Source organism: Microcaecilia unicolor, chromosome 9, assembly GCF_901765095.1.
Source record: "Microcaecilia unicolor chromosome 9, aMicUni1.1, whole genome shotgun sequence".
Lineage (NCBI taxonomy): Eukaryota > Metazoa > Chordata > Amphibia > Gymnophiona > Siphonopidae > Microcaecilia > Microcaecilia unicolor.
In genome coordinates this window covers 5,680,572-5,695,144 of record NC_044039.1, presented here as the reverse complement: position 1 = coordinate 5,695,144, position 14,573 = coordinate 5,680,572, and the positions used below count along the sequence as shown (strand labels likewise).

At 42.4% G+C, this 14,573-nt stretch overlaps 1 protein-coding gene across 1 annotated transcript in view; it reads left to right on the top strand.

The window, feature by feature from the left end:
• VWF (von Willebrand factor) overlaps positions 1-14,573 on the top strand; it is a 235,651-nt gene that overhangs the window by 59,097 nt on the left and 161,981 nt on the right. The window contains exons 13-17 of the mRNA XM_030215570.1: positions 1,467-1,567; positions 4,284-4,479; positions 6,271-6,486; positions 9,682-9,922; positions 13,618-13,709. Coding sequence (XP_030071430.1) covers positions 1,467-1,567; positions 4,284-4,479; positions 6,271-6,486; positions 9,682-9,922; positions 13,618-13,709 — 846 coding nt within the window. The remainder of the gene's footprint in view (positions 1-1,466; positions 1,568-4,283; positions 4,480-6,270; positions 6,487-9,681; positions 9,923-13,617; positions 13,710-14,573) is intronic.

Genomic DNA, 14,573 nt, shown 5'->3' with positions numbered 1-14,573 from the left:
ATATAGTTACTCTTCGCGTTATTATGACATCTCTTGTTATGAGGAGCAGAGTGAAGAGCCCAGGTGTTGATAAGGACCTTAGCAAAATGTAGTGGCAACTTTTCTGTGCAAAACTGATCAAGTCTGAGGCACTCTGGTTGGGAAATGCTGTTGCTCTAACGCTATACAAGGAGACCAGATGGGACTTGGAGTCTGCACCTACCATCATATTCCATGTTTCTATGTTAAAACAGGTTATCAATAGAAATCAAACAAAATAAAACATGGAAAAGAAAATAAGATGATACCTTTTTTATTGGACATAACTTAATACATTTCTTGATTAGCTTTCGAAGGTAATTCACTTTTGTTTCTTTTTCCAAAAGTTTGTTCATTTGCTTTTTCATGCGGCTGTATGCGGTATCTTCCATCTTAAGTAGAGGAGTGTGGTAGCCGTGTTAGTCCACTCTTAAGGTTATCAATAGAAATCAAACAAATCAAGAAATGTATTAAGTTATGTCCAATAAAAAAGGTATCACCTTATTTTCTTTTCCATGTTTTATTTTGTTTGATTTCTATTGATAACCTTAAGAGTGGACTAACACGGCTACCACACCTCTCTACATGTAGAACCCCAAAGAATAGCAAGATTCCGGAATGCTAAAGAGTGACAAGATTCCACAGCAGAATCTCAAAGAGTAGCAACGTTCCATGTAGAACCCGATCTGACGAAGAAGGGCAACCTTTGAAAGCTAATCAAGAAATGTATTAAGTTATGTCCAATAAAAAAGGTATCATCTTATTTTCTTTTCCGTGTTTTATTTTGTTTGATTTCTATTGATAACCTTAAGAGTGGACTAACACGGCTACCACACTCCTCTATGTTAAAACAGTAATCGGTAAATAGGATCTCAGTGCAAACTGTATTTCTAGCTAGTTTGACATACTTCCAAGGAATTAATGGAAAGTAAACTTTGGAATGAGGGAAGAGGAGGGTGAAAGGAAGGAGGTCACATAGAACAAGCTCCCAGTGAAGGTAGCGGAGATAAGGACAGTCTCAGAATTCAAGAAACCCTGGAACAAACACAGAGGTTTTCTGAACGAGGGGGAGGGTTTATCGAGCTGCGCAAGAGGTTAAGGCTGGGTAGACTGGTAGGCCAAATAGTCTTTGAGACTCATCTCATTTTCAAAGCACATAGACTTACAAATTTGCATACTCCTAGCACTTTGAATGTTCTTTACAATCTAATCACAGATATGTTGAGTTGGCCTGTAAGAAGAACTTACATATAACTTGTTTGTTGGCTATTACTTCTCTCCAACACTTGTTTAATGTTTTTAAATCTCGGAATTCATGCCTCGTTCCTAGTTTTTCCTGGGAGAGAGAAAAATACCAGGTCTGTTCTTTCTGCCCAACACCAACTGACAACACCCTCACCCAGGCTGAGAATACTGTGTGTTTGAATCCCAGTGCACTTTCTTCCCAGGGGCTGTCCATATCCAACGCACCGTGATGTCAGCAATCCATCTCACCTACAAGGATGAAATGGAGATAGACTGGGATGGACATGGCAAACTGCTGCTGAAAGTAGGTTATCACTGCATGGAACTGCCAAAAGTATTTATCTGAATTTTTCTTATGTTAAAACAAAGCAAACAGGCTTGCTGGGTAGAGATTACATGTTCTCTAGGCAAATTATTTTTATTTTTGTTACATTTGTACCCTGCGCTTTCCCACTCATGGCAGGCTCAATGCGGCTTACATGGGGCAATGGAGGGTTAAGTGACTTGCCCAGAGTCCCACTAGCAACATTCCATGTAGAAGTCGGCCCTTGCAGATCACCAATGTGGCCGTGCAGGCTTCTGTTTCTGTGAGTCTGACGTCCTGCATGTACGTGCAGGACGTCAGACTCACAGAAACAGAAGCCTGCGCAGCCTTCTACATGGAATGTTGCTAGTGGAATAGCAACATTCCATGTACAATCTCCAATAGTATCTATTTTATTTTTGTTACATTTATACCCCGCGCTTTCCCACTCATGGCAGGCTCAATGCGGCTTATATGGGGCAATGGAGGGTTAAGTGACTTGCCCAGAGTCACAAGGAGCTGCCTGTGCCTGAAGTGGGAATCGAACTCAGTTCCTCAGTTCCCCAGGACCAAAGTCCACCACCCTAACCACTAGGCCACTCCTCCACTTAGAAGGCTTTTTAGACTTCTAAGTCCACTTTTTTAGGCAATGTAAAAGGGTGGCTTGTTGAACCTGCATCCTTCTGGTGGAAATAGATTTTCATTGACCTTTTCTGCTTTCATTTTGTTGTGCAATTTCTTTTGATGGGAGTACAGAGAGTGATGCTCTTCAAGAGAGGCCTCAAAGGTGTGTAGAGGGCTAACTTATCTTTTAGGTACTCTGGCCCATTTGGTTTCAGAGCCTTGAAAATCAAAGATAGAGTTTCTTTCTCTCTCTCTCTCTCTCTATCTAGGGTGGGGGAGGGGAGGAGGCAAGTTTTGCTACAAGCTGCAAGACTGACATGGCTACTCTTCTCAACTAAGCACCAAAAGGTTTCTTTGGTTTAACGTTTTAAAAAATTAAATATTTAATGTAAAAAAGTATATTACGGGTGATCTATGAAACGCAATAACACTAAATGACAAAATATCCCTAAACTCAGTGAAAAATCTACTAACAAAATTAATAATTCAGTGATTAGGAGATTAGGAACCTTCTTTCACAAACTACAGACAATTGTTCTCTGGCAGCGTCACACAAAAAGCTCTCCCCTGCGCCCAATCTCTCTCATTCTTCCGTGCCTCTCCTGCTTTTCTCCCTTCCTCCTAAGGTTGCACCTGGATCCAGATTCATCTGACAGGGTTGATCCAGTCCTGGGTTTATCCCACTGCATGCGGGGACATATAGTCTTGCTTTTCTCAGGGAACACAATGGGGAAATCAGAACTACAATGTGCAATGGAGTAAAGTCAGGATTGGATCAAAATTGTCAAATGAATCTGGATCCAGTTGGCAACCCTACTTTTTCCACCCAACCTCTCACTTCTCCCTGCCTCTGTCTCTCTCTCTCCAGTCTTCCTGCTTTCTTCTGTCTCTCTGACTCTCTTTCTCACTTTTGCAGAAACTTAGAAAACATGATGGCAGATAAGGGCCAAAAGGCCCATCCAGTCTGCCTTTCCTCAGCAACCACTAACTCCTCTTTTTCCTAAGGGATCCCACGTGCCTGTACCACACTTTCTTAAATTCTGTCACAGTCCTCGTCTCCACGACCTCCACCGGGAGGCCATTCCATGCTTCCACCACGCTTTCTGTGAAAGAGTATTTTCTTAGATTCCTCCTAAGCCTATTTCCTCTTATCTTCATCCTATGCCCTCTTATTCCGGAGCTGTCCTTCATTAGTCCATCTATCCTGTCAATTACTCATTATCCAAGAGTTATTTCAGAATTACATTTATGGACACGAACTTTAGTGAATTGTATGGATGCTATGCCAAAATCTATTGACGTCTTGTTAAATTCTAGATCACTTGCACAAAAGAGATATAAGTACCCATTACGGGCTTCCAAGCAATCTAATTTAAAGCCAAAAGTGTTTAAAGAAGTTCCCAACTTTCAAGTTCCTATGTCTGTTATTTTTTAAACATTAGGTCAATAGTTAACAAGGCCCCTCTGGTCTAAGATTGGCTAGAAGAGGACCAACCAGGCTGTTTATTTTTAATAGAGACTTGGACTTTTCTGAGGATGATCCTATAATAAATGATCTTTATCTATTAGGATATAAAATTAGAACAGTATCAAGGAAAGGGAAAAGAGGATGTGGGATAGCTATAATGCATAAGAACCTTTTTGAACTCAAGTTGTTAGAGTTGCTTAATCTTCTAGAGTTACAAATTTTTTTGCTGTCAGTTAGAAGATAGTTCTCTTGATGGTTCGTTAACATGTGACTATTCTATTGTCCTCCTGGTAAATGGTCACAAGCTAAAGATATTTTTAATGATTTTGTTACTAGAAATATGTTATATTCTAGAAACAACCTTCTGTTAGGGGATGTTAATTTACATTTGGAATCACGCTCAGATTCTAAAGTGGTGGATCTTATCTCCGTCCTATCTACTTTAGGTTTTCAATTGCCTCCATCTCAAAGCACCCATGAAAAAGGGCACCAACTGGATTTGATGGCATATACTTTACCTCAGGATTCCAATATCATGTTCTCATATATTTCATGTTCATCTAATTTATGGTCTGACCACAGTAATTTTCATAATATGTTACTGTATGACTTCTCCTTTGCTAGGTTTCACCCATATATGCTGGCATTACCTCTGGCTTGTGTGGAAACTACAACGGCAACCATGGGGATGATTTTCTTACACCCTCCAGCCTGGTGGAAGCCCTAGTGGAAGACTTTGGAAACTCCTGGAAGTTAAATAGAGATTGTGTTGACGTGGTGAAAGCAGACCCTGACCCTTGTAACCTCAACCCTAAACGAGGTAGAAAAATCAGTCTGTTGTAGCATTTTTGAGGCCTTCTTCAAATATAGCCCACTGTTCCCATGTGAATGCATTTGGGGGCCTCAGACCAGGGATTATATCAGTCAATAGCTGTCCACATCCCTGGAGGACATCAGCATCTATACATATCTTAGTCTCTACAGTAGAACGTGCATGACAGTTGAACTCATAGCAAGGCATCTTTGACCATGTGTACCCATATCACTGTGTATAGTGCAATATGAAAGGGAAATCAAGCTGCTATGATTTAGTGTCCTAGTACACCCATGTAGCATGGAACCCTAGTATCAGGCTGAAAATAAAACAGAGTACATGTACATCGCACGCAGATAATTATCTGTTCTGGTCTGAGCTCTCAGCAGTTGAGGTTAACGCATTCTAAAGTACTTGGGACATTGTTGCTATTGGCTGATTTCACCGCGATGAGTTTATGAAGTAGAAGCACAACTACACACCACACAATACATTATGTAATGCACTGGAAGAACAGCAACCCAGCACCTCCCAAATTATAAACCCTTTGAACTTGCATGCTCCAAGTCTGTGGTTCTCAACACATTCCTCAGGACACAGCCAGCTAGTAAGATTTTCCGAATACCCAGGAGATGGTTTGGCATACAGTGGAGGCAGTACATGTAAATTTCTCTCAAGCATATATTTATTGCAGATAGCCTGAAAACATGACTGGCTGGGTTCTGAGGACTGGGTTGAGACCCTCTGCTCTAAATATTGGACAGAGATGCATTTCGCTGAGTGGGTTGGGTGGATAAGTGTGTGATTGCTTAGGCAGTGAGAGACTGGGGGGATAGAGTGTGAGTGTAAGGGTGGGGTGTGTGTAAATGGAGGGGTGTGGGTAGAGGGAAGGGTTGATATGCACTAAGAGGGGATGGTTTGCACATAGGATGTGTGTGTATATGAGATGTGTGCTGGGGTTGTTTGTGCACAGGGGAAAAGATGTGCAAGGGGATTGTTTTATATAGGTCAGGGTTATGCATAAGGGGTGGCATGAATCTGCACTTCCTTCTCCCATTGTACCCCCTTTCCCTTCCCCTCTCCTTTTCCCCTCCCTTATCCCTTCCATCTCTTGTCATCCTTCCTTCCCCACCCACCTTGCTGGCAGGGTCTTCTCTTTCTGCATCAGCTGGGGTTGGGGCCCTTCTGGAACACTGATGATGCTGCCTTTTTGCACTTCTAAAACTAAGCAGCCTGTTTACTAAGCTATGGTAATTTTTTGCACTTATAGCATTTTAACTACAAAAATTAACATGTAGTAAGTACATAAGCAGTGTGCTAATTTCTGGGAGGCACCCAACACGTCCCCTGTTGTTACTGTAGGGAATACCTGTTTATCACATGTTCACAAGTAGTGTGGATACAGTTACTGGCTCTTCACAAGTGACAGATGTGGTAAATATTTTGTACTAATTGCAGTGTGCGGTTTATGACCATTCTCTGCCCATAACCCACTCAGGTCTGACCCCCCCCCCCCCCCCAACAAAGCATGAATTAGTTAGAGCTAACTACCATGCCAGCATGGTAAATTACCGTGCCAATGTGTTAGCACGTGCTAATTTGTACATTAACTGCTCAGCACACTTAGTAAACAGAGTCCTACAAGTTTATACATTCGGATGGACATATAGACAGACAGATAGACAGACTCTGGCTATTTTATGGAGCAGAACATGCCTAATTGGACACTACTCCAAAACTTTGAAGTAGAGTTTTCGATTGTTAAGTGTCGGCCATTGCTGTTTCTTCTCATTGTAGCTCACTATGCTGAGGAAATGTGCTTCCTTCTGATGTCACCTACATTCCAGCCATGCCACCAAGAGGTCACTCCTTCTCCGTACCTAAAGAATTGCCGTTATGACGTGTGCTCTTGCGCAGATGGCGAGGAGTGCTTGTGTTCCGCAGTGTCCACCTATGCCATGATGTGTGCGAGGAAGGGTATCCTGATCGACTGGAGAACCCCCGACATCTGCAGTAAGGGATATGTCCTCAGAGAAAGTTCTAGCTAAGCCATTACAGAGGTCAGATTACCTTTAGCTTAATTTCTTGCCCCACTTATATACTTCTCCTGCCCTGATTCTCAACACATTTGCTTAAAATGTATCTCTGAAATATACCAGCTTTTACTGAGATTGTTATTATTTATTGCGTTTGTACCCCACATTTTCCCACCTATTTGTAGGCTCAATGTGGCTTACAGAGTGTTGTTATGACAAAGTCATGACAGGATCTTGGATACAATCAAAAAGCAGAAGATGGATGAGGAATTATAGAAGATGGTGTTAGATAGGATAGTTTAGGAGGTTTGTTTTGATGATTGGTTGGGTGGATGTGGTTTATTTAATTTACATATGTACCCTACCCCCCACCCTGGAAGACCTGCCACCCTGTTCCAATTTCCTGGAGACACTAAGGTGCTCATTTTCAAAGCACATGGACTTACAAAGTTACATGTCATGAGGTGTATTTTCAAAGCATTTAGACTTACAAAGTTGATAGTAGCCTATGAAATATTTTATAAGTCTATGTGCTTTGAAAATGGGCCTCTAACTCTCCTAGACCAACTTTTCCTGTGCCTGTTTTTGGAGTATGAAATAAATTGATTTATTTTCCACTATTTGATTATCATGCCTCACCAACAGTTTGGGGGTATGCTATGATATAATAATCCTAATAATAATGGAGCCCAGGGTTTCCTAGAGAGCTGCTATATTCCCAGATCCTGAATGGAAGACATTCTTACTTCTGTCTCACTTTAACATAACTGGACTAGTTTAGATGGGGGCGGGGAATAGGTTTGGGCCTGTTTTATCCCAAATCTGCATGGAATGACAGCTTCCAGTATCTACCCACGGAGAGTGAATTGATGTTTATGCTGGTTTGTTTGAGCACCATCTGGTGTTCAAAACAGGTTAAAACAGGAGACTCTTTTTTTCTAAGTTTTTGTTAAATAAAGCATTGCCAAGTTTAATGTTTTAATAAGATGTCAATCAATAGAAATAAAATATGGAAAAGAAAATAAGATGATACCTTTTTTTATTGGACATAACTTAATACATGTCTTGATTAGCTTTCGAAGGTTGCCCTTCTTCGTCAGATCAGAAATAAGCAAATGTTGGTAGATGACAGTATATATAAGTGAAACGTCAAAGCGTTCCAGTGACAGTCTAACAGGATGGGGGTGGATAAGACAGGGACAGGTGAGATATGCATGGAGACAGGAGGGTGACAAAGCAGTACAATTTTATGGTTTATTGGGCTAAAAAAACAATGTACTGGTTTGAAAATTGTACTGCTTTGTCACCCTCCTGGCTCCATGCATATCTCACCTGTCCCTGTCTCTCACCTATCCACCCCCACCCTGTTAGACTGTCACTGGAATGCTTTGACATTTCACTTATATATACTGTCATCTACCAACATTTGCTTATTTCCGATCTGAGGAAGAAAGGCAACCTTGGAAAGCTAATCAAGAAATGTATTAAGTTATGTCCAATAAAAAAGGTATCATCTTATTTTCCTTTCCATGTTTTATTTTGTTTTATTTGTATTGATTACATTTAAAAGTGGACTAACACGGCTACCACACCTCTCTACAATAAGATGTTAGTATTTAAACAACATTTTAAATGGTTTTCCTACTTTTGAATTATTCTATCATTGAAATGGGTATTTTTTTTAGAAATGATTTGGGACTGTACAGCTGAAGCCTGTTGTTCGCTGAGAACTTGCCCCTTGTACTCACTCTTCTGCTGATAAGAAACATAGCAGAGGAGAGGAAAAATCAGAACAAAAAGAACTGTGACCCTGTATATGGACTGGTTCCAGTCCTATAGTGGAAATTGGTATAATACAATCTATCCTTTAGGTCGAAAGAGGAGTCTGACTGCACAGATCTAGTCTTGGGATTATGGAGGGAAATGAGGAGGTATTACAGGGTATGGAAGGGGAATATCTCAGACGAATACAGGTTAAAATGTCATAAATCAATAAATAAATAAACATGGAGGATTTTTAGACCAATGAATGAAACGCAGCAACCCATATGAGAAGCAGGGGCGTAGCCAGATAACAGATTTTGGGTGGGCCTAGGCAAGAAGTGGGTGAGCACCAAGTGTTCTCCCCCCCTTCCACTCCCCCCCCCCCCCAAAAAAAAAATATCTCAGCAGGCAGGAAAACGCTCCTTTCCACCTTGGCAGTCTAAAGCAGGCGTGACTGAAAACTGAGAATGCACAGGTGCCGGTATCGTGGACAGTAGTGTTTTCATTACCATCAGGGGGAAGTCTTCAGCTGGTGGAGCTTGGGATTCCCACCAGCTACGACTAAACATATGCTACTGTTGGGTGGGCCTGAGCCCTAAGTGGGTGGGCCCTGGCCCACCCAGGCCCACCTGTGGCTACGCCACTGATGAGAAGGCGTGATATACTGTATATGTCATATCTTTGGAAGTCTGAGGTCTTTAACCTCCATGTATATCAGTAACATCTAAAACTTGGCAATTTAGCCACCAGACTCATGTTTGTAGTTATTTGTGGTTCACGGTATAAAAGAACCTGGTAGATTCTCTGTTTTTGTTTGTTTGAGTGTTTTTTTTTTATTTCCTCACTGAATATAAACCGCCATACTTTGCCTTGAATAATGTGGTCTATTAAAATACAATAAACATAAGCAGTTGAAAATTGCTATCACTATTTAGCTGTACTATCAAAGTTGTGCGGCAGTGCTGTAGGTTATACACTCAGTGAATCTCTCCTGCACATTCGCAACTACTGCGTGTGTACTCTCTTGTACGTTTAACGAGAGGAAAATCTCATACTGCTGTGGCCATGCCTGGTTATCTTTAACCGAAAAATACTATTGGCTCACAGTGAAAAAGTAATCAGGCATGGCCACAGCAGTATGAGGTTTTCCTCTCGTTAAACGTACAAGTGCATACACGCAGTAGTTGCGAATGTGCAGGAGAGATTCACTGAGTGTATAGTTTTAGAACAAAGGGTGTGAATCGGATCTAATTTTGAAACACATAAGTGCTGTAAGTTAGCCATAAATAGGCATCTTATGGCTAACTTACAGCCACTAACTACAGTGGAAATGATTTACAGGAGTTGTGTGTGAATGTAGTCCCGGGTCACTGGTATCTCATTTGCCTTTTGCGTTCTTTCCTGGCAGCCATGAGTTGCCCTGAAGGTCAGGTTTACCAGCAGTGCGGGACACCGTGCAACCAGGCCTGTCGCTCCCTGTCCTTCCCTGATGCAGACTGCAAAGAATTCTGTATAGAAGGATGCTATTGCCCTCATGGGTTATACATGAATGAACAGGGAGAGTGTGTTGAGAAATCACAGTGCTCCTGCTATTACGATGGGGAAGTCTTTCAACCTGACGATGTCTTTTCAAATCATTACACTATGTGGTACGTATAGAAAATGTAAGCTAAAGAAAACTGGAGTTTCTATGTAACGGTAGTTCCAAATCAATCTGTATAGGTGGCTTTATAAGCGTATTTGAATGAACAAACCAGAGGCAAACAGAAACACCATCAAAGCAGAAGAGAAAATGGAGTGAAGTAGGCCCAGATGAGAATAAAAAAGAAGGCAGAGCCTCAAATGGGAGGAAGCGTGATTTACTGATGGACCGTGTTTTGACTAATTGCCTGCATCAGGGGGCTTCCTTGTGTAGTGCGGAAGGCATTCAAATACACAAATACAAGCACAATTGGTTGCATTCTTGTCTCCTTCTGTAAGGACAGAATATTTGACCCCTGATGCAGGCAATTAGCCGAATCATGGGCCTTGTCGGGTCCATCAATAAATCCTGCTTCCTCCTGTCTGAGGCTCTGGCTTCTCTTTTATTCCCATCTAGGCCCACTCCATTTTACAAAAGTGTTTAACATTCTTTTTAGCATCCAATAGATTTTTGGTGGGTTTTGAAAAACAAGATAAATCCAAGGGAAAAACGCAGAAAAACAAGTTGTTGGGATGTATGTAGAGTCAGTATTCTTTGTAGACTGGCCACACAGACATCCCAGCAGAGCAGTGGGGCACCCTAGGGGGTGCTGCAGTGGACTTCACATAAAGGGTCCCAAGTACACTTCTCACCCTTTATGTGAAGTCCACATCCCAACGACTTGTTTTTCTGCGTTTTTCCCTTGGACTTATCTTGTTTTTCAAAAATGGTCCAGAAAGACAGATGTGCTGAGCACAAAAACATTTAGCAAATGGCCATTTTTGAAACAAAAAGTTGGACATTCTTCTGGTTTGAAAATGACCATGTTCGCTACTGGATTTTTGGATGTTTTTCCGCAAAACGTCCAAAATCAGATGCAGAGGTCATATCGAAAATACTCCTCTCAGTTTGCTGCTGGCAGAGATAAAGATGAAGAAACCTGTTTCTCTGGGTGTAACTAGCAGCACCCAGTCATTAGGAGCTGAAGCAACCATGTAATTATGGAATAAAAGTTACAAATATGATGGTCTTTGATGCACCATGCTGGGGACACATTGCTGGTGAGTTTGTGCTGCAGGGCCTCTACTTAACAGAGATCTAAGGATTGTGCATATCTCTTTTTGCTCAGGGTAGGAACTTCATCACCCTTATTATAAAGGTAGAGCTTAGTTCTTTTTTGGGGGTTGAATCTTCAACTACCCAGTTAAACTCAAACCAGGGATATGCTGATCTAGACCTCAAGGATCACAAATAGGACCGGGTTTTCAGAGTAACCAAAATATGCAAATTAAACAACTCTTGCATCAAACATATCTGAATGTATCTGATGAATATTCTGGATATCCTGAAAAATGACCTGTTAGTGGCCCTCAAAGGGCTGAGAGGGTTTAAATTTTACCAAGAGGTTATAATAAGAAAGGGCTAGCCCATTTCAAAAGAGCTTCCAGGACTTTCTGCAAGAGTGCACAGCCCCTTGGCTTAGCAGAAGTTGCATCGTTCATAATATCTGTCCAATCTGCTCTTGGCATAGAAATTTAAGCTCTGAACACAGACAGAAAGAAACAGTAGAATAGGGTTGTAAACCAGGTAAAACAGTGAGCTAGGGGAAACACTGGAGGTCAACTAAGGGTTGTGGCAGCTGTCTAGGGATGAAGAAACTGGCAAGCTGGCTTCACCAGTATCTCCTGTTTTTAAAACTGCTCTATAATTTTAGTTGTAAGCAAATCCATATTTATTACTGTTATGGACCTTATCCAAAAGAACTTTTCCTCCTTTCGTGCTTGCAGAAAGAATTTATTATTGAATAAGGCTCTTAGATTTCCTCCTTAGGTAAGATCCTCCTTCTAAATATTCCTTGTGGGTTCCCAGTAAAGTGTCGTAGAGCAATTAAACAAACAGTCCCAAAGCTTCACAGTCATAGCAACACCTGCGTAGGGGTGAAGAAAGGGATCAGAGTAAGAACTGTTTAATACAAATCTGTGATATGTAGTATCTTGTTATTAATATTTGAGAGAAGCTACATCCTGCATCTGATAATCGCTTCCCTTTTCAGCTACATATGTAGGTGCCAGCTTTTCAAAATGATTGGGGGGGGGGGGGGGTGCCTCATACAGCACAAATTATACCTCTCTGAGACAATAATCTAACTTACTGAATATTGGGGATGTTCAGAATCCACTGTGCCTACACAGCTGGCACCTATGTCTATGTATATTGAGTTTCTCAGAATCCTGTTGGTCTGTTTCAGGGGCGTAGCCACGGGTGGGCCTGGGTGGGCCTAGGCCCACCCAGTTTGGGTTCAGGCCCACCCAGCAGTGGAGGCAGCGGAGCGGAGGGAGCAGGCTGAGCTCCGTTCCTGCATCTGCCTCCCTCTCCCAGACGCTGCCTACCACCACCATGATCGCAGGATCTACCTCCCTCCGTCTCAGCCCTCATCAGCAGCAGCGCCGGTAGCGAATCATACACGCTGCCTCCTTCTAACCCGGAAGCGTCTTCTCTGCCACGTTCCGCCCTCATTATCAGAACTTCCTGTTTCTGCTGGGGCTGGGAGGGGGTTAGTGACCACTGGGGGAGTCCGGGGACGTCATCCCCGATTCCCTCCAGTGGTCATCTGGGCAGTTGGGGCACTTTTTTGGGACTTGTTCGTGAAAAAAAAGGGTCCAAAAAAAGTGACCCAAAATCGCGGTAAAAACGCCTTTTTTTTTTTGATTATCAGCTACAGATGCCCATCTCTCCTCGGCTGATAACCACGCCCCAGTCCCACCTCCGACACGCCCCCGTCAACTTTATTCATTTCCGCGACGGAGTGCAGTTGGAAACGCCCAAATCGGCTTTCGATTATACCGATTTGGGCGCCTTTGCGAGAAAAATGCCCATCTCCCGATTTGGGTCGAAATATAGGCGTTTTTCTCTTTCGATTATAAGCTGGATAATGAATCAAAGCATTGTCTATGATGTCATCATAGTTTGGTCACTGTAATGCTTTCCCTTAAACGCCAAATGATGATGTCATCAGAATGGGACAGCTTGTCCCTGCCTGAGGATTTTGGAGTACAGTTTCCAACGTTATTATTTGTTATGAAGTATTATCATAGTGGTTTCAAATCATAAATTTACGTTGAGTCGCTCTTCTTTACACTCTTCTGTATGCATTTAAGGAGATTGTGAAGAGAGAGCACATGAGCTTGTAACCATAGCCAGAGATCCGGCACCAGAACTTCTTTTGGGCTCATCTGGGTTTTCCAGTGAGCAGACAGCCTCTTTGTGTCTCTCTGGTCTTTGCTTGGCATGATTTGATGTTGCTGAATGGATTCTACTTTGTCAGGGCTGTGATTAATACTTTATGTTAATTACTGTACCTGAAAGTACCACAGTTAACCAATAAAAAGTGCAAACTGGATTTCTACTTCTGCAGCCCCACAAAGCCTTTCCCCATGGCCTATGCTAAGTGCTGCTGTTTGATACCTTCATGGTTTAGCTTGGCTGGAATATGAAGCTTCTGCCGTTTAAGGAAACATCCCAGGGAATTTCTGAATGATCAATGATTTGTTGCATATCAGAAAGCCCTGCACTGTGCTTGATACAGTGCAGTCTCACAGATGGTTTTCCCGGGGCCTTGCTCACACAATAACAAAAAACATCATCTTTTTTTCCCATGTACAGCTACTGTGAAAATGGCCTGATGCACTGCAGCTCCAATGAAGTGAGAGGGGCATACTTTCCTGATGCTTTCTTTAACCAGCCATCTGCGAGAGGTCAGTACTGGATGCAAAAAGGGCATGGGTCAGTCACCATTACAATGGCAATGCAAAATCACAAAATTGGGCTGTGCACTGGTCACTGGTACACATTTACCCCCCCCCCCCCCCCCGATTCTATATAGCGTGCATAGAGATCCACGCCGAAATCTATGCGGATTCCGTAACAATGCGCCTAACTTAAATTACTTAACAAGTCAATCAATGTTGTTAACAGCACTTAGCAAGCAATAATGAGCACTAATTGGCAATAATTAGAATTTAGGCATGTAATTCGCAAAACATATTCTCTAATGAACTGCACCTCAATTCTAAAGCGCACAGTTTAAAAGGGGCATGACTATGGGCAGGGAAATGGGCGTTTCATGGGCATCCCCAAATTTATGTGCGCTGTTATAGAATACTAGTAAAAAAGCCCCGTTTCTGATGCAAATTAAACGGGGGCTAGCAAGGTTTTCTTCTGTGTGCATGTGGGAGTGTGTGTGTCCCTGCCCTCTCTCCCTTCCCCTCTGCTCTCTGTCCCCTCCCCCCTCGGAGTCGAGTCCTTCAGTGTTAAGTTTCCTGCTGTGCTGTGTTTGTGTTACAGAGATAGTGAGGGCTTCTGCCCTCTCTCCCCTCGCCCCTCTTGAGTCCTTCACTGTTACAGAGAGAGCGATTTGATTTCCTGCTTTGCTGTGTTTTCCTTCACTGTTTGTGTTACAGAGAGAGCGAGGGCGGGGCAGACACTCATGGGGAAACCGGATATCTTTCCCCCTTCACACTTCTGGTTGGAGGCTTCATTTAGAATGTTGGTGGTGCCTTTTATATATAGAGATGGCCCAGTCTGTGTAAATCTATGCGCAGAGATTTAGGTGCGTAGTT